A 25,207-nucleotide genomic window follows, 5' to 3' on the forward strand; every position below is an offset into this window, starting at 1 on the left:
TTTAGTAGAAAGAATTAAATTGATCACACACCTAAAATTTCTGACTTCAAATGTAGCTAGAGATTCAAACAACATAATTCACAAATAATGGCTAAAATATGCAATATTTTTCTATTGAATTATTTATCCCAAAAGAGAAAATGTACTACTTGTCCAAATGAAATGTATTCAAACCACTTGAAATGTACTACTATATGTGCTAAGTATAAGGGATAATTAATCAGTAAAGAATGAGTAAGGTATACCCAATCCTGTTTTTAGGATATGCGTAATGTCGTGAAGGAGAAATGAGTTTGATAATGGTAAATAAATACCAGGTAGAACAAGGTGCTATGAAATCATGTGTGAGAAATGCCCAATCTAGTCCCAGGAAAGCTTTCCAGAAGATGAATTTACTCGAGCCAAGTAGGTGATATGAGGTTATGTCTCCTGGTCAGTGAGTAAAGTAGAAGGATTAGGATGAGTCTTCAAAGTGACGAATGGTAAGATTTGAAGCTGGAAAGTGAAGTAAAATTTGTATTTCACACATAAATGATTTTGCATGCATAAATGTGAACTTTTTTTTTTTCCCAAAGGAGAGTTTTAACAAGGACATTAGATTTGCCTCTTGTAAGTCATTCTGGCTTCACAATGGAGAGTACACTGAAGGGGCGGGAAGGGATGGTCCCTGGAAGGAGGACTGCAGTGATCTCGGTGGGAGATCAGGGTGGCCTTGGTACAGTAGTGGCTGTGGCACACGAGAAGTGGACTGCTCTAACAGGAATATGGATGCAGTAAGATTAGATGTGCCAGAAGAGGCAGCAGACAAGAATAACATCTGGTTTACAGATCTAGGTCTTGGGTTTGGTGATCTAGTAAGATGAAGAATGCAAGAGGACACGAAATGATTTGGGGCTGGAGTAATGAGTTCAGTTTTATACTATGAGCTTTGTTGTCAGACCGAAATAACCCATAAGAGGCCAGAGAGATAGTTAAGGTACTTGCCTTGCTCATGGCTGACCTAGTTTCAATCCCTGACACTATAGCAGTCCATCATGCACTGCTAGTAATCTCTGAGTTTAGAGCCAAGAGGAAATTGTGAGAATGACTGGGTGTGGCCCAACTTCTCCCTAATAGATAAAGTAATTCATGTAACTGTGTGTATCGAGTATGGACTGGGCATTTTTGTTTACACAGCTCATCTTTAAGTTTTAACTATTATGTAAATATGGTTATTCGTGGTTTATAGGTAAGAAAACATAACAAACAGATTAGCAGAATGGACCAATATGATAAAGCTGATAATTTCCCAAACAATGGACTAAAACGCTCATGGTAGCCCCTAATCCATGACAGTAGTAAAAATCATCTCTTCTGAGCATTGACTCTGACCCCTGCCTTTCCCCTTGAATTAAACCCGAGACATTCACAGTAGTGGATCACTCCCCACGCTTCCATTCTCACACCCCTGTTGTCCCTGAGGTACAGGACAGCAGCATTAGCTCAGCGTTTTCTCCAGATCTGTAAATCTATCACCTATCGGACAAAGCATGCTAGAAATTCAGGTAGGCAGGCACCTTTAGATCCATTTTGTTCAAAAATAACTCCTCCTCACTTGGTATTCTTGTCTTTTGTAAAGGAATTCTTGTAAGAAATTTGAGCCAGAGATTAGGGGATCATTTGGATCCATGCCTTTCCAGATGCTCAAAACTAGACATTTTTCTTTAAATGATTCTACCACCTCCACCTGCTTTAAGCTGCTCGCTTTATAATCCTCTTTCCAAATGATTTATTTCCCATTTTTATTACTGTGTTATTCTTCTACCAGTCTCCCTTTTTTCCCCCTTTCCTTCTTCAATCATCTCTCTAGTGCATCCTACTGAACTGAAGGTACATTTTTGTTATCTTCAAAGATGCTAACTATGAGTAGCACAATGAAGAATTTTGATAATATAGGAAATGAGAGATACGTTTTGCTTTGAGCATTTTTTTTTGAGGAAGGGGTTTTGGATTGTGCTTCTTCTTAGTTTTAGCACTTACAGATGGCACACTAACTATGGTTAATGTATTTCATTATAATGCGACAGATTAACCATCTTAGTAGAGGAAAATCTCTTATTTTCAATGGATTATATATTATGATTAACCTCAAACTCTTTTTCCAGTCTATTAATTAAATTACTCATTCAAAATAACCTGAAGTATGCAGATTCTTATATACATAGTGATTGACCTTATAATGGATTTTTCAAACTAGGACTATTTTGAAAAGAGAAAAAGACTATCAATTATACAAGAGTAGGTCTAGACCAGAACTGTTCTTGGCAAATTAAGACACATATTCTCTTCACTGAAATTTAAGATTAGATTGAGGAAGATACAACCTATTACAGAAAAGAAAGTTGGGGCAAAGTTTTGTGGGGGACCCAAAGTTCTAGAATATTTAGTACGCTGCAATATACTTAAATATAAATATTGCTGCACTTTTGATCTAAAAGAGAAACTTCTGGAATTATTTATGGCTTGCTAACAAACTTCTGTCAGTTTTTAGTTACGTTGAGAACCCATCTAATAACACTACTTAAATTTTATTCCCATTGATAAAGATATCAAACTCTTTTGGACCTGGGAGTGGGGGAGGGGGAGAGTCAACTCTCAAGAGATGCTCAGGGTATCTAGGAATCCCTTCTGGCGATTCATTGCCAACTAGGCCAAGTTCAATGTGAGGGCCCTGAAGTGCCCTGTGGTGCTGGGAATTATGTGGGCTACTCAGCAGAGCTGAGATCAGGGTAGGGGGGTCTCCAGATGAGACTCAGCGATGCTCAGGGAGCGTATGGTGCTGGGAATCAAACCTGGCTGACTGCATGGACGGCCTGAGCATTAACCTTTATACTACTTCTCTGGTATTAAGATATCAGACTTTTAAAATTCCATCAGCATCAGTATCCAAAACAAGAAAAAACCTCTAAGAACCAAAACCAAAAACAACACCCCCTCCAAAAAAAAAAAAAAACCCAAACCGAAAACCCATCTCTAATATTTGAAGCCCTATAGTAGTTCAGTAAGGGCTTGACCCTTGCTAGTGTACAGTTGTACCCTGTGCTCTGGCCCCTTCCAAGTCCTTTCCTGTTTTCAGTCAGATAAGCTGAAAGGCCCCAGAGCAGCAACTGTTAAGCACAGTGTCTTGCCAAGTCAAAGATGAAGCTCCAATTGCCATAATATGATCTCTGAAAGTTGTGTCACAGGGCAGCTTGAGAAAACCTACAGAAACCTTTGTCATTACACAACAGCTCTTTTGTGAGAACTGTTGCTTACAGGTTCTTTGGAGTCCTTAATTAAGGATTGACAGGAAACCAGGAGCATATGGGGTGCTTTGCCTAAGTGACTAATTGAGGCTTGTTGATTTAGAATATGAAAGGGTGATAATTAACTAGGGAGAATTTTGAAACAGTTTGCTTTTATGATAGTTGTAGGCTGTCATCTTTTGGAGAAGAGTTATACAAGGTTATACCCTTATTTAGAAATCTAAGAAGAAAATTAAAATAAAGTGAAAAAATATGAAAATGACTGGAGCGATTATTTCCATGCAAAGGTAGAAGGGATTAGTTCTGTCAAAAATATATCTAAAACCTGGGTGATGATTTTAAATAGGCGGTGTTGATTCATTGTCCTCAACACTGCAATGTTTCAGCTATCTAGAATAAACATAATATAATCAACGTAATCATCTGGGGCACGTGGCAGGATGTTCTGCTCTTGCTAACTTCAAGTTTTCCAATTGTGTTTACAGTTCCTGAATCAAAGAAATGTGAGTCTTTTTATTAAGTCAGGTAAAGAAGGACGAGTCAGTCAATATAAAGCTGCAGAGATATTACCGAACTGTTGCACTGACCTCCGATTCACGAATTTCCTTGAGCAGGCACCAGTAATGTCTCCATTGTGAAACTTGTTGTTATTGTTTTTGGCATATTGAATACGCCACAGGGGGCTTGCCAGGCTCTGCTGTGCGGGCGGGATACTCTCTGTAGTTTGCCAGGACAGAGGAATCGAATTCGGGCCAGTCACATGCAAGGCAAATGCCCTACCCACTGTGCTATCATTCCAGCCCATTACCGAACAATAATCACAGACAAGGACTGCATGGTCTGGCAGAGAATCACATCCTTCTTATATTACAAGACTATGAAAAGAACTCCCAAAGATGTGTACTAAATTTAGTTGCTTCAACTTTTATAGAAACGAGAAAAATTTTAGCAAGAGCTAAAATGTGTACTAGTCAATGAAATGTGAAATAATTTTATTTTTATCTTGCCTCTAAATATTCAAGATCACTTTGTAGAAAAATTCAGATTCCTAAGGCAATAATATTGAAAATGCTCATTATATATATGAATATATGTATATGTACATGTATATACATACTTAGTAAAATTTTTGAGCATACATTTAACAATTCAGTGAAAAACAAGATTCAAATGAAATTTAGTGTACATTAAGCAAAAAAGGGGATAGAATGGTGAAAGAACGATACACACGCAGATTAGAATTTCAGGTGGAAGGGCTATGGTGAAACAGAAAGTAATTTTCATGAAAACGATTACATATAGTAAATACACATAAGTTAATTCAGATTCCTAAGGCAATAATATTGAAAATGCTCATGATATACATGAATATATGTACATGCACATGTATATATATTTAGTAAATTTTTGCATACAATTAGCAATTCAGTGAGAAAATATTCAAATGAAATTTAGTGTAACATACATACATGCAAGGCAAATTTACAACTAGACTAGACTAGTCTAGCTACAAAGTGGTATCAGTATCCCTAAGAACAAGTTTCAAATGCACCTATTTGAAACCATTTTTTTCCTCAAAGCCAATGTTCTTTCAAAACTCTTTCCCCACTCTGAGAAACAAAACAAAAACCAATTTCTTCTCAACACATCATTTTGACTTCAGATAATTTAAGACAATACTAAGTAACATATTTTATAGTACTTAAATACTTATAAGATATCTTAAAACTAAAAGACAGTTTATGTATGAAGGAAAGAGAAGCTTTAAAATGCCCTCTTTGTAAAATTCTCCAAAAGGAACAAAAATTGAACAAGAATTATGAGAGCTAAAGATAGCAAATATATTTCTTTTTAACAGAAACTAAAGGTTTAATTAATTTTTCATGAAAACATTGCTGGCATTTATACAATTTATAGCTGTGGTAATTCAACCCCTTCTCCTCCACCAAAAAAAAAAAAACCCTTGAAAATTACACTGTGGTAGTAGCATATTGGTTTTTGGTTTCCTTTACTTGGAAGTTTATTATTTGAATTATTTATGATGGTGATTGATTACATCTTATTATATCTGCTATTGTTCTTACCTCTGTAACAGACATGCATTATGCTTGTGTAATTAGTATGCATTTAATTAAAATGCTGCTATTACCTAAGTACCAATAGTAAAAGTAAGAAAGTTGAAAAAAAGGAAGAATGTTTTGAAAATGACTACAGAAAAATATAAATCCATATAAATGCAAAAATTCCTTCTTATTATGGAAGGTCGCAATAATAGGAATAGGCCTTCAGCAATTTACTGTATCTTACACAGATCATTACACAAGGACCATTACATAATAAAGTAGAGTTTGCAAAATCTAATCCGAGACAAAAATTGGAAATGACTGGACTCTCTGAGTCATAAAATCAAACTGCATTCCTAGGTAAGTGGACTCCACACATCCACCATTCTGAAGTACTGACCTATAATCGAAAAAAAGTTTTTAAAATCATGAGGACAAACGAAAATTATGGTAAAATGTTATTTTCTTCCTTATTAAATTTTGGAAAAAGGAATCAATTCAGCTAAGGTCAAAAAGTCATTTCCAACTACATCACCTTTAAAAAGGAAACACTAAGGATAAATGCCAATGTGTTTTCCTCAGGTAAGCTTTAGAAAGCAATCTAAACCAAAGCTCATTATTATATAAAAGCTCTTGAAAGGAAGGAGGGAGAACACGCACACACAGAAAAACACTAACGCGGCATTATGTTTCCCAGTAAAGCTCAAATGAGATGTTCCCTCATAGTGGTGCTCTTTTTGGGAAACAGAACTAGCTTAGAAGCATATGCCTAAATGATCCTACACCCAGGAGGCATTTGGGTTTCAAATTGCTGCAAGTTGAATTGTCTTTTTTTAAAACAAAACAAAACAAAACAAAACAAAAACTCTAGCATCATATCAAGGAAAAAAACAAAATAAAACAAAACCCAAGACTCCAGCATTGCTTTCAGATCATTAGTTCGAGCCAAGTCGCCTCTCATTTTGCATGGTGCTCGTTTCCCCCCTACATATTAGCTCTGTGGGGATTTGATTATTTAATGTTGCCTGCTGTTCATGTTTGGCTTCATTTTCTTCCGCTAAGCCATTGCACAATGTATGTGTTGGAAGAACTGCATTGCCCTTTAGTATCATCTTTTGTGTGTTTGTGGCTCCTAGCATTACAGTCTACTCCCATCATGGGGTAAACAATGACTCTGAACTTGGATAAGAGTAGCCTAAAGAAATTACATTCTAACACCTTACAAAGAGAAGAAATCTACCTTTCGAGGAGTTCATTAAGCACAAATCACTGTCCATCTTTAATATGCCTGTGACATATTTCTGTTAATAGCTTAAACATATGATCACAAGAATTTAAGCCACTTCCTTGAATATTTTGAAGGAAATATAATGAGTATAGTAGCACTGGAGTGGGCACCAGTAACATCTCCATTGTGAGACTTGTTGTTACTGTTTTCGGCATATCGAGTACGCTACAGGGAGCTTCCCATGCTCTGCCGTGTGGGCAGGATACTCTGTAGCTTGCCAGGCTCTCTGAGAGGGACAAAGGAATCAAACCTGGGTTGGCCCCATGCATGGCAAATGCCCTTTCCACTGTGCTATTGCTCTAGCCCATAATGAATATAGGAGCGATAGCACAGCGGGTAGGGCGTTTGCCTTGCACACGGCCAACATGGCCGACCCGAGTTCGATTCCTCTGCCCCTCTCAGAGAGCCCGGAAAGCTACCGAGAGTATTCGATATGCCAGACACAGTAACAACAAAGTCTCCAATGGAGACGTTACTGGGCCTGCTCGAGCAAATATTGAACATAAACCAAAAAAGGGGGAGATAAGATATTTCTCAAAGAAGTTATAAAGATAAATAATAGGCTTATAAAAAGTGTTTGTCATCGGATTATAGTGGAAATTCAAACCAAAATGACAAATATCACCTTACAACAGTGATAATAATAGCCTATGTCAAAATCCAGAAACAATAAATGCTGGCTGAAATGTGGTGTAGTGAAAAAGAAACTCTCCCTCATTGCTGGTGAAACTGTTGTTTGGTCAACTTCTTTGGAAAATGTTTTGGAGACTTTTTAAAAAATTAAGAATAGAGCTTTCATACCACTCTTGGGCATCCACCCCAGTTACACAAAAATATTCATATGAAAGGACACATGGGAGAAAGATAGATACTACAAGGATTAAGATGCATATACATCTTGCATTATTAAACTTGGTTGGATCTCTGGCAACACATGGTCCCCTGAACCTGGCTAGATATAGCTCTAGAGACCCCTGCGTACTGCAGCACGGAATCTTCAGGCTTTTGCCTTGAACCATCATCACAGTTGGTTGAAAATTGCCAGGAAACCCTCAGATCCTCCTGAGCATTGCTTGAGTGAACCCCCTCCCCCGGCTCATGAATATATGCACACCTATGTTTATTGCAGCATTATTTTCAATGGCCAAGACCTGGAAATAACCCAAGTGCCCATTATGACATGAGCACATAAATTAGTTGTGATATGTATACACAATGGAATAAAATACAGCTACGAGAAAAGAGGAAATCTTGCATTTTGCTGTGTTTGTTATGGATCTGAATGGTATCATGCTTAGTGAAGTGAGTGAGAAAGAAAAAGACAAACACTAGATAATCTTGCTCACAAGTGGAATATAAAGGAATAATAAAGGATTAGAAGAATTCCAATGAAAACATCCCCTGAGATATGGTCAAAGTCCATGAACTGAAAGTTTTAAGGACAGGAGAATGTGGAGGTTGGAGGATCAAGGGACCTTGGGATAATGTGAGGTCTTGATTCTGGTGGTGGACATGGTGTAGTAACACTGAGATATAAAATATTATTTTATATTTAATAATGTCAGTCCCACAGAATATTATGATACCCAAAAATGTGGCAAAAAAATTTACATCAAGGCAGGCAATCCTGCAGAAAATATTTATACTTGGTCCATGATCTTTTGCTAATAGGAAACAATGAAAACAGTTATGTGACAGAGAGGCATACATAATTAATGATGCTTTGTTCTCATCATGTAGAGTTTCAGTAGTTTGGGAGTTAGACTTCTGCAGGAGATCTCAGAGGGTAAAAGTGAGTATTTTTGAGTAAGCAGGGGGCTTGGACTTCAGTTCCATTATTAACCAGCTAAGCAATCTTGGGCAAGCTACTTAAACTTTTTAGAAAACATTAGATCTCATTTAAAAAAATTAAATTAATTAATTACTTTATGGACCTTAGTTCTCTTATCTAAAAGTAGGAATACTATAGCTTCTATCTTAGAAAAGGAAATTTTCAGTGAAGCAAAATAGTTTCTATTGAAAAGAATTTGGAGATGTGAGGAGAGAGATTTCCAAATTTTTTCAATAGAAGCTATTGAGAGAGTGAGAGAAAGAGAGAGAGAGAAAGAGAGAGAGAGAGAGTGTGTCTGCCATAGAGGCAGTCTGTGGGGTGGGGGAGTGAAATTAGGAACATGGGTGGTGGGAAATGTACACTGGTGAAGGGACGGATGTCGGAACACTGTATGACGGAAACCGAATCATAAACAGCTTTGTAACTGTATATCCTATGGTAAGTCAATAAAAAACAAAAAAATAAAACAAATAAATTTTTTAAAAAGAAAAATCTATGAAGAACTGATATTGTACAAAATTACACAGATAATTTGGTAGAGAAAGGATTATTTCAATAAATGATGCTGGAATTGAATGTTTATAAGCAAAAATGAGCTTGGATTCACAAACTATGCAAACACAAACTCAAAATGGGGTTTAGACTTAAATGGAGAAGCTAGAAATATAATATCAAAAGAACAACTAATCTTATAAAAATCCAAAGAACAAGTCCCTGAGGGTTTTCCCTCCACTTTGGAAGAGGATCACACCTGATGGTGCTTCTGGCTTTGTGTTCAGGGATCATTATTGTCCTCTATCACCAATAGGGAAATATTTGGGGGATACTTTCAGGGATTATATTTGGTACATATTTTGGTAGTCATGACAGGGAAGAGACAACTGAGACCTAGCTGGTGGAGATGGGGATGTAGCTAAATATCCTAAAATGCACAGGATAGTCAAACAATTCAGTGGCCCAACATGTCAAAAGTTCTAAAGTTAAGTCTATGTTCTCGCTTGAACATATCTCTCTTTTTCCATCTTTCACATTTCTCTAAGTAAATTTCTTTCAAAAGAAACTCCTTATCTTAAAAGGAAAAAAAGCCATACTTTACTTTAAAGCTCTTGTAATTTTTCCAATCTACCTTCTGCCTCACTAGTACAGAGAGAGTCAGAATGTTAATATTTGGTGCAATTTATATTACAATAAATAAAGCTGCTCTTGAAAGTAATGTACATCAAAAATAAAAAAGAAAAGAGATAAATATGTTTCTGGCAGCACACTTTTCCTTTGAAAACTTGCTCACCTCATGTGCCATCATATGTTCCATAAACATTTCTAAATGCGTAGGCTGTTACATAAATCTTGTGGGCCAATCAAAATCTATTTCCCTGGTATGGTTTTGGTTCAGGATTCAACAAGGTCCTAGGTCCTAAAAGAGCCAAACCAGAGTCTTTTCTGGGATTAGTATATGAATTTTCACAAAAAGAAGGTTACATCCTGCTGAGATTGCTAAACTGCAAGTTGAGCCTTAGAAAGTAATAAATAAGGTAAAGAGAAAAAAGTTCCTTGAGGTTGGAGAAAATGAGGTCAAAGGATCTAGAAGAACTGAAAATACTGCATGATGCCCTGCTCCATCTCACAGTGACACTATTTTAACTTAAGGTAACTTGAGTGAGTTTCTGTCATTTGGCATCAAAATAATCTTGAGTATGCTTTGGAGTACATATTAAAATTGCTACTTTGCATACACACAAGGATATTTATATGAAAAGAATGTCACTCAGTAGGGTGACATTCTACTCAGATACAGGGGTAAGTCTTATAACTGTCAGAATGTTTTATCATCCAAATAATTAAGAATTTCTTAAAAATTTGAGGATGAGGACTGGATTTTCTAATTCTCCATCTCTACCCCTCATGCATACTTGGTTCAATGACTGCTATGTATTTAATAAGCAACTGCTAAGTGGTAAAACTGATGAAACATCTGTTATTTTTTCTGACTCTTATGCTATTATTTTCATGCACTGTCCCCCGCTCCCCAATTTCCTTTCCCTAATGTACAATATCACTGACTTTTGGAAATACATTATATTATTCACAAAACCAGATCCTGCAAACTCAGAACTTTTTTTGGAAAAAAAATAAAACGTGCCACTGGTTGCAGATTTAATGGACTACCTCATAAAAATAGCTAAATGTTCTAAACATTTAAAATCAGAAAGCCACTTCAACATTACATACATAACTAAGCTCATAGCTTCAACTTATTGACATAAAGTAAAAATATAAAACACAACATTCTAACAGAAAAGAGTTGAATGTGCATTACAAAAACACTTCTTTTCTTATTTAATATGTACTTTCTTTGCAAAAATGTCAAATATAAAACTATATTTTTAGCAAAGAAATGAAAAATGCAGGGCAAATAAGGAATAACCAGTATGTGTAGAGAGCTTTTTGGGCACATTTGATTAAGCTAATTTCTATTTCCAACAGAAATTCTGGTTACAGGATCTGTCACAGATATGCTGACTTCCAATATGTTAAACTAAACAGAATTTCAACTCTCTCCACTGCAACAGCAATATATGTGTGTATAGATGCATATATATTATATATGAAGGATTTTAGCTCTTAGCACTTCCCCTAGTCTCGTATTGATCTGAGGACTAATTCTCCTCCTATTTCAGATTCTTGTTCCCAATGTTCTTATTCTTTTGTTTTTCTTTTTCTGGAGTCACAGCTGTGGTGCTCAGGACCTACTCTTGGCTCTGTGCTCAGGAATCACTCTTTTTTTAATTTAATTTTATTTTTTTAAAGTTGTAGATTTACAATTTTTTGTGCTTTGGTTTCAATTATGCAATGATCAGATACCCATCCCTCCACCAGTGCCCATTTTCCACCACCATGGATAATATCCCTCCCACCCCCATCCCCCCATCCCCCCTGTCTCTGTGGCAGGGCAATCCCCTGTGTTCTCTCTCTCCTTTTGGGTGTTGTGGTCTGCAAAAGAGGCATTGAGTGGCAAACATGTTCAGTCCATAGTCTACTTTCGACATGCATCTCCCCTCCTGGGAGGATCCTCCAAACATCCTTTATTTGGTGCTCCCTTCTCTATCTGAACTGCCCTTTCCTCTAGGATACCCGGCTGGCCTCTAAGTTATGGAGTAATCCTCCTGGTGCTGATCTCAGCTATTCTTGGGTATTAATATCATACTTTGTTACTTTATATCCCCCAGATGAATGCAATCTTACCGGAGTTTGGGGGAACATATGGGATGCTGGGGATTGAACCTGTGTCAGCTGTGTGAAAGCAAGCACCCTACCCACTGTGCTAGCCCCCCAACCTATCCTGCTTGATTATTCTTTTTGTTTGTTTGTTTTGTTTTTTGTTTTTTGAATCTACCTCCTGCCTTTGTAATTCTTTGGTAATCATGCAAAGACCATGAACATATACCAGATTAGGCAACTACCTGGTTCTTAAAAGAATCAAAGTCTAGGTGGAAGAAATATTCAGCCTGTGCGTGGACATCAGCAATTATGAATTTAACAGACATAATCTCTCTCTGACTGGTTATTTTGATGGTCAATGTACATGGCTAGAAGAACTGGGTAAATTGTCAAACAAAATCCAGGAAGTGCGGGACTGGCAAAGGGTTTGGATTACTCCAGGAAACAATTAAGAACAATCTATATGGTGGTCAACACATTTTATGAAAACTAGATATTTAAGCTTTTGCTCAAAGAGCAAAGAGCTTTTAAAGCTCTGTCTTATTGTTCTAGTATCTTCACTTATATCAGCTCTGTTCTGTGGATGTTCTATCTGACTAATGGCACCTCTGTAGAGATTAAGTTTTAGAAAACAATTTGAATTCCAAGTACTGTAATTTCCCAGATATAAAATAGTTGCCTGTTTCTGTTGAAAGGGATATAAAATTTGTCTAACATGCTTACTGGTCATGAAACTGAGTCACTTTGAAAACTTTAGTGATTCTCATGTTTTATTATGGTTATTGAGAAGATAGTAATGATTAGAATTGTGGTTTAATGTACACCAGAGTAGCCAGTAATTTAGGAGAAAATAAAAACAGCAAAAGCTGAATTCTTAATTGCCTCATCCTATTATTAGAATTATATTTATTCTTATTTAATGAATGCTTAGTTACTATTTTTATGGTCATAAAAGTAACTAACATATTTTGTTAATGACATATAAATGTTTGACATATTTTTAATAATATTATTTAGTTATTTCTTCTCTTTCCTTGCCCATCATTTATTTTGGAATTTCTTTAGGATTGTTTCCTATGACCACTATCAAATCTTTATGTGGTTCTAGAGAAATAATGTGACCTTTTAAGCATTACAGAAGTGTCATAATAAAATTGTATTCGGATTGATATTGGATAATCTTGATGGTTTCTTCTAGGTTTAATATTTTTTCTTTCTGTATCTCATTCTTGGGACAGAGAAGGTATCCAAGAAATATTTAAAAATGAGAATATGAGTAGAATAGAATGTAGATGTAACATTAAAATTGATGCACGTATCATCTGTGAATGCTCCAGATGAATGCTTTTTACTGGCAGGAATAAGGAAATTTAGAAGTCCCTACATTAAGACAAAGACAAAATTGAATAGCAATTAAGGAAAATGCTTTTAGTGCAGATTCTTCTGGGAAGACATAACTTATCTGGGAGAAGAACTTTATTATTCTGGAGATTGACTTGTATTATGTTGATCATGTCCAAGTAAGAAAAGAAGGCCAGTTTGGATTTAGAACAGAACAGGAAACTTGGTGAATAAAGCCAGGGCTTCCATTGTCTTAGAGAACTGAGAAAAAAAAATGAATAAAAGTTCCTTCTGCTTCTGAGATTCAATTTTAAGAAGAGATAAAAAGGTGTTTAGAAGTTGTCTCCTCAAATCCCAGTAGGGAGAAGTGTGATGAAGGTCTTCAAATAAAACTCTTGAAGAATAGTTGATCCTTGATCCTTGGCAAATGACCTGTACCGTGCACCCCCACCCACTTCCGGCTTTGTGTTAGGTAGATATTCTTTGGAGTGCATTAACAGAGGAATGTGTCTGACTTCAGACCTTAGCTAGATAGGCTTCTGGGACAGGCCTTCTCAAAAGAATCACTAGGCTTCTAGAAGATCTAGAAGAACGAGCAGAGTTAAGCTTCCAAAGTAACAGGAAACCATCAGGGAGAAGCAATATTGGTGAGTCATTCAAACTCCAATCTTCTGTATTCCTGATATCAGAAAGAGATAAACTTACTCTGTGACTCTCATGCTTAATACTTGGACAATTTGAGGTAGAGATTGAATATGTTTGAGGAGTGGAGAGGCTGCTCAGGTAATTAACTGAAATAAGGGAAAGATGTGACAGTGGTTCTTTAAATGTTTTCAGGAATTTTGAAAAAGTTAAATTTAGGTCTTTATTTTTACCCATGAACATTGAAAATAAAATTAGAAGTGATTTCTTATGATCCCAAGTATAATTAGATTATTTAAGGAAAACAAGGGGGCAGTGTCTAAATTCTAAGAGGAGTAAGTGGGAAATTAAAAAACTCACTTTTAGTTCTGACAATACACTTATTTGCATGGCCTTATTATTGCATTTTCTAATTACTCTCTTGATTGCTTTGAATACACCATGGCGGTTAAACATGTGTTAACCATCCTGTTCTGTAATCTTGTTAATGGCCAAGGTAATTTTATAAGTAAAATGGAAACAAAATAGATTGCACAAAGTGTCATGTAGCTCAAAAGAATGATATTAGATAACATAAATGGATAATACACTGCCTGAAAGCATTTACTCTTTTTCCTGCACCTGTTATGTAGTGTAAATTAATTTGTTCTCTAGAGTAAGAGTTGCATCAAGTCGCCCTAAGGAGGACATGAAAGGTAAACATTTTTCTTTGCCTTTGTTACATGTAAGCAAGGGCTGTTGTATAAGCAGTTACATTGCAGGAGATAAACGCGTGTGAAGAATGATATTAAGATGTTGCTCTGGTTTGCAAAAAGAGGAATTGAGTGGCAATCATGTTCGGACTATAGTCTACTTTCAGCATGCATCTCCCATCCTGGGCGGATCTTCCCAACACCCTTTATTTGGTGCTCCCTTCCCTATCTGAGCTGCCTTTACCCCTAGAGTGTGAAGCTGGCCTCCAAGCCACTCAATTTTTCTTTTGCAAACCACACTACCTGAAAGGAGAGAGAGAACAAAAGGGAGTGCCCTGCCACAGAGGCAGGGTGAGAGGGGGGACTTTAGGGATGGGAGGGAAACTGGGATTAGTGGTGTTGTAGGATGGGCACTGGTGGAGGGATGGGTACTCGATCATTGTATAACTGAAACACAAGCACAAAAATTTGTAAGTCTACATACAACTGTGCCTCCTGGTGTTTCACTAATAAAAATTAAAAAATAAAAAAGATATGGCTCTGGTACATTTGTGGCTTGGTCCTAGGACACCAAATTCGGTTGAGAATGAAAAGCTACACAGCGTCTAATACTCAGCCATAGATTTTCAAATTCCTCTTCTTAAGAGGATTGATCTGATAGCATCTCGTCCGTAATTCTAATGTATTTTTACTGGTAAGATGGCACTTACATCTTGGTTTGACATTTCCCAATAAGGTCTCTCTCCGTAAGACATGACCTCCCACATGACAATGCCATAGCTCCATGCATCGCTTGCTGAGGAGAACTTTCTGTAGGCAATGGCTTCTGGGGCTGTCCATCTGATGGGAATTTTCCCACCCTGGAAAACAAATTGGAGATTTTTTTTCAGCGGGCTCAAAGTCTATTGAAAATATAAAGTGATTTTGCAGTACATATATTTTGTCAGAAAGATACAAATACTGCTTGATTGCAATGGTATTTCAAATAAATAACCCAACAGAATAATGCTGAAATATAAGAAATATTTTCCCTATAATAGTTACCCAGTGAAAGGAAATAGCGCTGTAATACTGCCCTCTTGTTCATCAATTTGCTCGAGCGGGTACCACTAACATCTCACAACAAATTGTGAGACTTGTTGTTACTGTTTTTGGCATATCTAATACGTCACGGGTAGCTTGTCAGGCTTTGATGTGCGGGCGAAATACTCTCGGTAGCTTGCCTAGCTTTCCAAGAGGGGCGGAGGAATCGAACCCCGATCGGCCGCATGCAAGGTAAATGCCCTACTCGCTGTGCTATGGCTCCAACAAGGTACACTTCAGAAAATATCATTTAATTTACTAAAAATTATTTTAGATTCACATAATTAAGCCTACTATCGATGCCATTTCAAGTTCTAGAATATAGACCATAAAAACAATGTACTTCAACATTAAAAGTTATGTTGGATGTATAAGTAATAAAGATAATAAATTCTCATTTAATCAAGACAAATGGTTAAATATGGAACAGAGAAATTCTTTTCAGATTCAATGTTTAACAGAATTTAATTTCCTTATTACCTTTTCATTTGTTATGATGACATTGCTTTTAGATGAAAAGATTCTTTAACAAGAACATATGAGAAGGATAATATTTATTTATAATACTTTAGACTATACTGTATTTTTTTGTTCTTTGGCGTTCAAGTTAACATTTGAACATATTTGAGAGATTAAATTGCATGACCTTAATAGCTATTGTTTAGATATTAAACTCTGATGTAGTCTTATACTTATTTTTATCAAAATTTATTACATTTTATCTCTCTTCACACTCTACAAATCCCCTTTTGCTGTCATGACAAGAATAAAACAATTCATCCATTTGATTTACATTCTGAAATCTTCATAATTCTGAGCCGCAAATTAAACTGAATGAGAACAACACTGTCGCCACTAGATGGCAGAAGAGAACAAGGAGCTGCTCCCAGACCATTCTCTGATGGGCCTGAGAAGCCTCAGGCCTCACACCTTTCTGAAAGGCAAGAACCCATCACAATAGAATAGTATCACCCTTATCAACGCCTTCAAAATCATATCATCTAATCACTGACGGTGTGAAAAATTTTGCATTAGGGTGCATTGGGTGGGGGCGGGTGGTGGTGGTGGTGGTGGTGGGGGGGGGGGGGGGATGAAGTTCATTCTTAGGCCCCAAAAGGAATTTAGGTTAAACATACTTAAAGGTGAAGCCATTAATGGTCTAATCTAAACACAGCTTATTTAGCAATCTAAACACAACTATTTGAGAAAAGAGATTCAACCAGAGTAGGAGCAATTAGGTTTCCCAAGTAAATGAAGCTATATTAAAGGAACCCACTGTTTAAACCCTCAAGGAATTGTTAGAAGGAATGGTGGGGAATAGACCTTGAATTCAATCCCTGATATTACAGATAAGAAAACTGAGCTTTGTGTTTAGGTATTTAGAGGCTTAGAGGTTTAGAGATTCTTTTCCTCGTTTATTTTCAGCTTCACGACCTGAAATGGTTAGAAGTCATAATGCCATAATAGTATTGATAGAAAGTGACAGTTCTGAGATGCAGTGGTCTCATTGATATAAAGCCACAAATACTTAAGAATGGAGAAAAAGTTGTGCAAAACAGGTCTTATTTTGATATTGAATATCCATACATAACTAGTTATAAGAATAGTAGAATGGAAGAGAGCTGAGTCTTAGGCTTTTCATAGTTGGAGGCATAAACTTAAAGGAAGCACTGAATTAGACCAGGAAATTAAATGTATAATTTTGATGGTAGTAGTTTTAGAGTGTGGTGAGGACATTCCTTTTTTTTTCCTTCAATTTTTTATTAGTGAATCACCGTGAGGTACAGTTACAAACTTATGAACTTTTGTATTTCAGTCATACAATAATCGCTTACTCATCCCTCCACCAGTGCCCATTCTCCTCCATCAATGTTCCCAATATCCTTCCCACCACCCCCATCCCATCCCCCTCGCCCCCCCACCTCTGTGGCAGGGCAATCCCTTTTGTTCTCTCTCTTTTTGGGTGTTGTAGTTTGCAGTAGAGGTATTGACTGGCCATTGTGTTCGGTCTATAGTCTACTTTCGGCAAGCATCTTTCAACCTGAATAGGTCCTCCCAACATCCTTTACTTGATCTTTCCTTCTCTATCAGTGCTGCCTTTCCCCCCAGCATGTGAGGCAGGTTTCCAAGCCATGGAGCAGACCTCCTGGTCCTTATCTCTACTACCCCTGGGAGTTAATCTCCCATTCTATTACTTTATTCCACAGATGAGTGAAATCTTTCTATGCCTATCCTTCTCTTTCTGACTCATTTCACTTAACATGATACTTTCCAGGTAGATCCACTTATATGCAAATTTCATGACTTCATCTTTTCTAACAGCTGCATAGTATTCTATTGTGTAGATGTACCAGAGTTTCTTTAACCAGTCATCTGTTCTTGGGTACTCAGGTTTTTTCCAGATTTTGGCTACTGTAAACAGTGCAGCAATGAACATACAAGTGCCGATGTCATTGCTACTATACTTTTTGCCTCTCTGCGATATATTCCCAGGAGTGCTAATGCTGGGTCAAATGGGAGCTCGATTTCTAATTTTTTGGGAATCGTCCATACTGTTTTCCAAAAGGGCTGAACCAGTCGGCATTCTGGTGGGGACATTCTTATGAGAAGAATCCTTGTACGCAGAGACGAGTTCCAGATAAAATGCAGGTTCTATAGTGAAACTTGAATTCAGGTATTCAAAGTATGATAAAAAGTTTCAAGTATTGGAACTAAAGACTCAAAGCAGAAAAGAGTGTGTTGTAAATTAAAAGTAAAGTAAAGGCCCTCCCGTTGATCATTGATTTGCTCGAGCGGGTCCAGTAACGTCTCCATTGGAGATTTTGTTGTTACTGTGTCTGGCATATCGAATACGTCACGGGGAGCTTGCCAGGCTCTGCCATGCGGGCGAGATACTCTCAGTATCTTGCTGGGCTTTCTGAGAGTGGGGAGGAATCGAACTCGGGTCGGCCATGTTGGCTGCATGCAAGGCAAATGCCCTACCGCTGTGCTATCGCTCCATCCAACACAAAACACATAAAGTAGTGCTCTGAAAAAATGTGGTCTAGAGAACATGGACACGCCAACTTGTACTTGTGTACCAGTTAGCACCGCAGCAGCATTTGTTACTGTCAAGTATCTCAGTCTGTGTGGCTCTGTGTACTGATGCCTCTCAAGTCAGACTCACGCTTGCTTCAAATATGGAGACCCACACTTCTGGAGAACAAAGGCCAAGTGTGACCCCCAAACAGATGCAAAAGTAACTGTCTCATCTGGCTCTTCTTATTCAGGATATTTCTTTGTTCATGACAAACAGTGGAAGTGTGAATTGTTAGCCTGCTGTTCTTTTCATTCCTGACTCTTTATGAATTCTAGTAAGACAGGTTAAGATGTAGTTGGAACATTGCATCCATAAAACCATCATTAATAATATTGTAAATCACAATGCTCAATTTTAAAAAGTATAAAAGACCTAGGAATTAATTTAAGACAGAAGGTGCAATATCTGAAAATTATCAGGTATTGTTGAAAGAATTGACTAAACCACAAAGTAATGGAAAAAATTCAGTTAAAGGTTATTTTACGAGCATTCACTTATGAATGATATATAAATTATTCACATACAAACCTATATAACATATAACTTGGTATTCAGTGCAAGTAATACTTTATCATTTCCTTCTAGAGATTTTATTATTTTTCCCTGAGGGTTAGGGAGACACAGAATGCTTGATTAACAGCATTGCTATCTGTTACAAGCTGAACTCTGTGTCCTGGAAATTCATAGGATAAAGTCCTAAACTGCCACCTCCACGCATGTGACTCCTATTTCCAGGTAGAGTTTGTAATCAGGTAATTAAGGTTAGATGAGGTGAGAAAGGAGGGTCCTAATCCAGTATTCCTGCTGTCCATATAAGTGGATGGAGACTCAGGTTTAGAAAGAAGGTGGCCATTTGCAAGCCCAGGAGCGATGCCTCGGGTGAAGCCAACTCTACAGGCACCTTGATTTTGCATGTTCAGCCTCCAGAACTGTGAAAAGTAATTTAAAAAAAGTTTCAGCTAAATTTGTTTCATTTTGCCCTGGCAGCGCCAGTTGTAGAATACACTCCTCGTTTTAAAAACCGAAGTACTTCCCCCCAAGATGAATAACATTGCAAAACAAACAATACATCTTTAGTTGAAATCTACTCTAAGTGCTGCTAGGCTATAATAAAAAACAAAAGTAGATGATTGAACTGCTCTTAAAATATAAACAATTGGAAAAGAAATTTTCTTGCAGGAGAAATAATTTAATTACAAAAATACATGGAACATGAACCTGACAGAATTTCTACATACATTGTTCCAATGTAGGAATGCTGCCATTTTAACATGGGATGTGAAAAGAAAAGACAGCATTCAGATGAAGTTTTATAGTGAGAATATATATATATACACATATATACAATATATGTATATATATGCATATATATACATACATATATGTTATATATATATATATGTGCAGTCATTTCTACAGTCTCTTGCCCCCATGCCTGGCTGTCCTCATCGGGGCCCCTTGGAGGGGGGCGGGTTGAGTTCCCTCCCCCCCACCCCCAGCAGAGCCCCAGCAGCCGAAGATCTCCAGAACCAGCCACAGCCATACTGAGGCCACTCTCCACACGTCCGGACAAGCCTCATGCATGAAGGAACCAGCAGAGGAACCCAGGCATGTGGGTCCTGGGGCTGAGATCGCCAAGCCTGCTCGGATTGGGACTGGGCCTTCTCCAACCAGATCCTCCATCTTCCAGTATGTAGGCGTCACACCCACCAGCTGCCGCCAGCGCCAGGTTGGTCCCATCAATGGCCAAGACTCAGAGACTATAAAACCCAGCTCCCGGACATCTTATTATATCATTTTTCCTTGGGAGAACCCGGCAGGCTACCAAAAGTATCCTGCCTGCACGGCAGAGTCTGGCAAACTTCCCGTGTCATAGACAATGATGGGTCTCATTTTCCTAACCCCGAAAGAGCATTGAATATGGCTCTTTTAAAATCTCAGGGCTGGGAAGAAGGAGATGTTACTGGTGCCTGCTTGAGGCAATCGGCAAACAACAGGATGATCGTGATCATATGTTATATGCATATTATATATTATACATGTATATTTTATATCTAAGTACAGGATGAGACAGAAAGAGGTCTCTATTACTTACCTATGTTGGGAGAAACATAACTGGCTATCTCTTTTTCTCTGCCCTTCCCTTTCTCTCTCCCTTTCCTTTGTCTCTCTCCTTTTCCTTTATTTCCCTCTTCTCTTCTTCCCTCATACTTTAAGATGGACCAAGACATTTTTGTGGGTAAATATCATCTATTTTTTTCCTTTTTTGGTTTAGGCTCTTGAATCACAGTCAAAGGTAATGTACTAAGGTATTTTATATATTTTTTTCAAAAGCATTAACCACCAGATGTTTGTTTTCAGTTTTAGGAATGAACAAACAGTTCTTCAGATTTGAAATCACAGTCATTGGAACATTACATCTTCTTTGCCATATGTTTATGAGAAAAAACGTTAGCAAAGATGCTAGTCAAAAATGAACGTAATTCAAAAGCTTTCTCATTCACTAATACCTTCCTTCTGCAGCAAGCTTAATTACTTGGGGAACAAAGAATAAACAGGAAGCAAGCATGCTAGGATCACTAGCAAAAAAAATTGTTTTCCAATAACATTCAGAGCATGGAGTCTAACAAGTAGGTAATGGGGTTGTAGTCAAAAAGATGCTACAGACAGAAACAGGAGCACTGTATAATCATATATCTGAAGTTCCTGGAGGTATACTGTATTTCACTAACACTTGAGTGTTAGGATGTAACTCTTCCCTTAAAAAATGTTATTTTTGTGTTAGTTTTGGTAACAATGCCACAATAATGTTAACATTTGTGGTTATGTCATACAAATTACTGCACTTTCATCATCATCAAATGCCCTCCATCCCTGTCTATTTTATAGTTTGTTTTTTTAAATTTTATTAACTTAAAATATTAAAAAAATTGGAGTATTGGTAAGGTTTTGGGTAGTTTTTTTTGCTATGGGGTCACACCTGGCGGTGATCACGGTTAACTCCTGCCTCTGAACTCAGGATCACTTCTGGTGGTGCTCCGGGGACCATATGGGATGCCAGGAATCTATATTGAGTTGGCATACAAGGCAAATGCTCTACCTGCTGTACTATCATTTCGGCCCCACCATTCAAGATTTTGATAAAGTTACACAGTGGGTAGGGCATTTGCCTTGCATGGGGCTGACCCGGGTTCGATTCCTCCATCCCTGTCAGAGAGCTTGGTAAGCTACTGAGAGTATCCCGCCCGCACGGTAGAGCCTGGAAAGCTCCCCATGGCATATTCGATATGCCAAAAACAGTAGCAACAAGTCTCACGATGTAGACATTACTGGCGCCTGCTCGAGCAAATCGATGAACAACGAACAGGAGGACAGTGCTACAGTGCTACTATTCCTTCACCATCACCAGAGCGTCACACACTCTGTACATTTGTTCTGATGTCACCTCTTCTCTCCTCCCCCTGCTGCTTGTTAATCTGAGTTTTGCAATCAAAGGTGAAGACTTTGTCCTCATTCATTGTTGTCTATTCCTGTATTTCGTTCTCTTTATACAGAGATGAGTGAGATCATCCAGTGTTTTATCCCTTTGATTTATTCCACTTAATATGATGTCCTCTTACTCCATACAAATTGCAGCAAACTGCAAGATTTTACTTTTTCTTACAACTATGTAGTATTCCATTGTGTATATATACCACAATTCCATTATATAATTATCAGTCACCGGGCATTTGTAACCCTCCAACTTTTTTTTCAGCAGAGAAAATAATCAAATGAAATATAGTAAGGTTATGGTGATTTAATAATAAAACCAACTGGAGGAATTCCACTGAGACGCAAAAGTTTAAAAGTAAATCTTTTCCCATTTATTATTTGCTTGATTTGATGCTTTTTTTCCCATTAAGGAAAAAATACCTTCAATCTATGTAGCATTCAGATGTCAATAAAAGCAAGAATACAGCATGGAAACATACAAACTAGTCTTAAAGATTAAAGAATTTTGAATTAAAATTTTACTAAACTTTATTTTTAGTGAGTTGTAAATTTTAAGTGACAACACTACTCTCATCTATTGTGTAAGTGTTAGTTAATGTTTAACTCTTAGATTTTATATATGAAAAATGGGAATGTTAAGAATGTAAAATTGGAATGAGTTTTTTTTTCCCCCAAAATAACCATTGTTCACATGGTTTAACAAATATAATGCTTGGCAGTGTAATGTATATGGCTGCTATTAATAGAGTTTAAAAAATTTTGCAGGGACCAGAGAGATAGTACAAGGGATAAGATTCTTGCCTTGCACATGGCTCAGTCCAGTTCAATTATTGGCACCACTTGAGCAATGCCAAGAGTGACCCCCGAGCACAGTCATAAGCCCTGAGCACCTTTGGGTATGGCTATAACCCAAACCACACAAATCCTTGGGCCAGAAGAGAGACTAGTGGTGGTCCAACCTGGGTTTGATCTCTGGCACCACAAGGCCTCCCAGCACCATAGGATGCAGCCCCAGAGACCTCTGGGCATCAATCACCAGGTGTGGTCTTGGCAGTTCCTGGCATCACACAGCCTGAGCAGAAATACATCCTTGGTCCCTAGCATTGACTTTCTGGCTCTGTTGACCAAATGTTGTCAAGAAGGGATCCTAGGGCCCTAGAGCACTACTTAGGGTGGCCCACCTCCAGTCTCCCTGCCTCAGTGAACAAACAACCAAAACCCAAGCAAAGAAACCAAGATGAATGTGAGGTTAAGGGAGAGGTTTTAAATGGCTGAAGTGAGGTTTCAAAGAGCTTGTGAGAGCCCTGGGTCCCACCTCTGATGCTGTATGTATCCTAAGTACTAATGGTTGTATAAACTAGAAACAACAAATATGAAATACTAATCCCATCTTCTCTAGACAGTAGAACATTGTCTCTCTCTGATGTTTCTTTCAAGGCAGTTCTACACAAACTGAGCCGCCCAGCCCTCCCTTGTTAGGAAATTTTAGTTTAACTTTTTCCTCGTCAAAGTGTTTCAAATGAACTGTTCCTTACTTCTCAGCTATAATTTTTATGGCAATCACCTATAGAAATTAACGTGAAATAATAAGTTTTAAAAAAGTATAGCAGAATTTGGAAAGGGGAGTGGAGATTACCTTAGGTCATTAACTTAGAGATATACACTCATGGTATTGTTAATATGTGAAATGATAATGATTCCTCATCTATATAACACATGTGCATGCAAAGCTCAAATTGATGTGCACCACAAAAGAGTGTTTATCTTGCTTTTTTCTTTTTTCTTTTTGTCAAGCTGCACTGTGAGAATAAAACTAAACAATACAACAGTGACTGACTGACAGGAATAATTATACCACCCACCTCCACCCATAGTTGGCTGATATTTATTTGAAGGGAAAAAATCAGGCTGTCATTAAGAAATGACTTGAGGGGCCAGAACCTAAGTACAGTGGGGAGGACCACAGTCTTCCATGTGATTGACCCAGGTTTGATCCCCGTATCCATATGGTCCCCTGAGCACAGTCAGAAGTAATTCCTCAGTGCCGAACCAGGAGCAACCCCCTGAGCATCACCAGGTGTCACTAAAAAAGCCAAAAAAAAAAAGACTCAATAAAAGACTGCATAAAATGAGGCATGTCTTGGGGCTGGAGCAATGCCTTGCACGTGGCCAACCCGGGTTTGATTCCCAGCATCCCATATGGTCCCCCAAGCATCTCTAGGAGCAATTCCTGAGTGCAGAGTAACCCCTGTGCATGGCAGAGTGTGACCCAAAAACGCAAAAAAAAAGAGGCATTCTATATATTGGAATCATTTGCAAACCCTTTTCAAAAACAAATACTTAAAAGGGATGAAAAAAGCACATGGGACCACAGGGCATGCCAGCAGTGACTTCCATCAGCAGAGGTGCTGATGCTGAAGAAACACTATCCTGTGAAGACAGAAAGTGCCTCTGGAGCCAAACCCCGAGCTTCGAATTCTTCTTCCTCTCATTCCCTTCTCTGTGATCTGGAGCATGCTACAGATTATTTGCAAACTAAGGCTGGTGTGGGGTGGGGGAATGTGTGATCTTGCAATTCATGTGCAGCTTTAATATTCTCCGATTTGTTAATAGACAGGATACCTCTGTGAGTTCAACCAGAAGGAACTTGACGTCTGTCTGCGGAAATGTAGACAGAAAGGGTGAGTGTGGAGCCGTCACTCGCTGCGTCCTTGTCATGCCCACGGGCATTTTCTCTATTAAATCATACTCTCCCTGACAGGCCCACTGTGCGTGGAGCGCACCGGGGAAGCGGGTTTCTTGCAGCTGTCGCAGGTACTGTTGTGATCTATCGGTCTGGCGGAGAGGGAGGAACTCAAATTACCCATCCTCGGAAAGGCTGGCTTGGTGAGTGCCTAGAAGAGCAGCCTCGTGATGACACAGTGACATGTGGAGAAGCTGCCGAGCGGGGGCCTGGGGCCAGTTACTCAGGCTGACCAGCACTTTTACAGCGGAGATGGCACATTCCTCTAAAAAACTGAGGAAAAGCACTTACCTTTTTTTTTTTTCCTTTTGGGTCACACCCCGCTATGCACAGGTGTTACTCCTGGCTCTGCACTCAGGAATTACTCCTGGCGGTGCTCAGGGGACCATATGGGATGCTGGAATCAAAGCCGGGTTGGCGGGTTGGCAGCATGCAAGGCAAATGCCC

General features: G+C 38.1%; 1 protein-coding gene across 1 annotated transcript in view; it reads right to left on the bottom strand.

The window, feature by feature from the left end:
* EPHA6 (EPH receptor A6) overlaps window positions 1-25,207 on the bottom strand; it is a 984,716-nt gene that overhangs the window by 26,153 nt on the left and 933,356 nt on the right. Inside the window, 1 exon segment of the mRNA XM_056138519.1 lies at window positions 15,071-15,220. Coding sequence (XP_055994494.1) covers window positions 15,071-15,220 — 150 coding nt within the window.

This window comes from Sorex fumeus, unplaced genomic scaffold, assembly GCF_029834395.1.
Source record: "Sorex fumeus unplaced genomic scaffold, SorFum_2.1 ptg000129l, whole genome shotgun sequence".
Lineage (NCBI taxonomy): Eukaryota > Metazoa > Chordata > Mammalia > Eulipotyphla > Soricidae > Sorex > Sorex fumeus.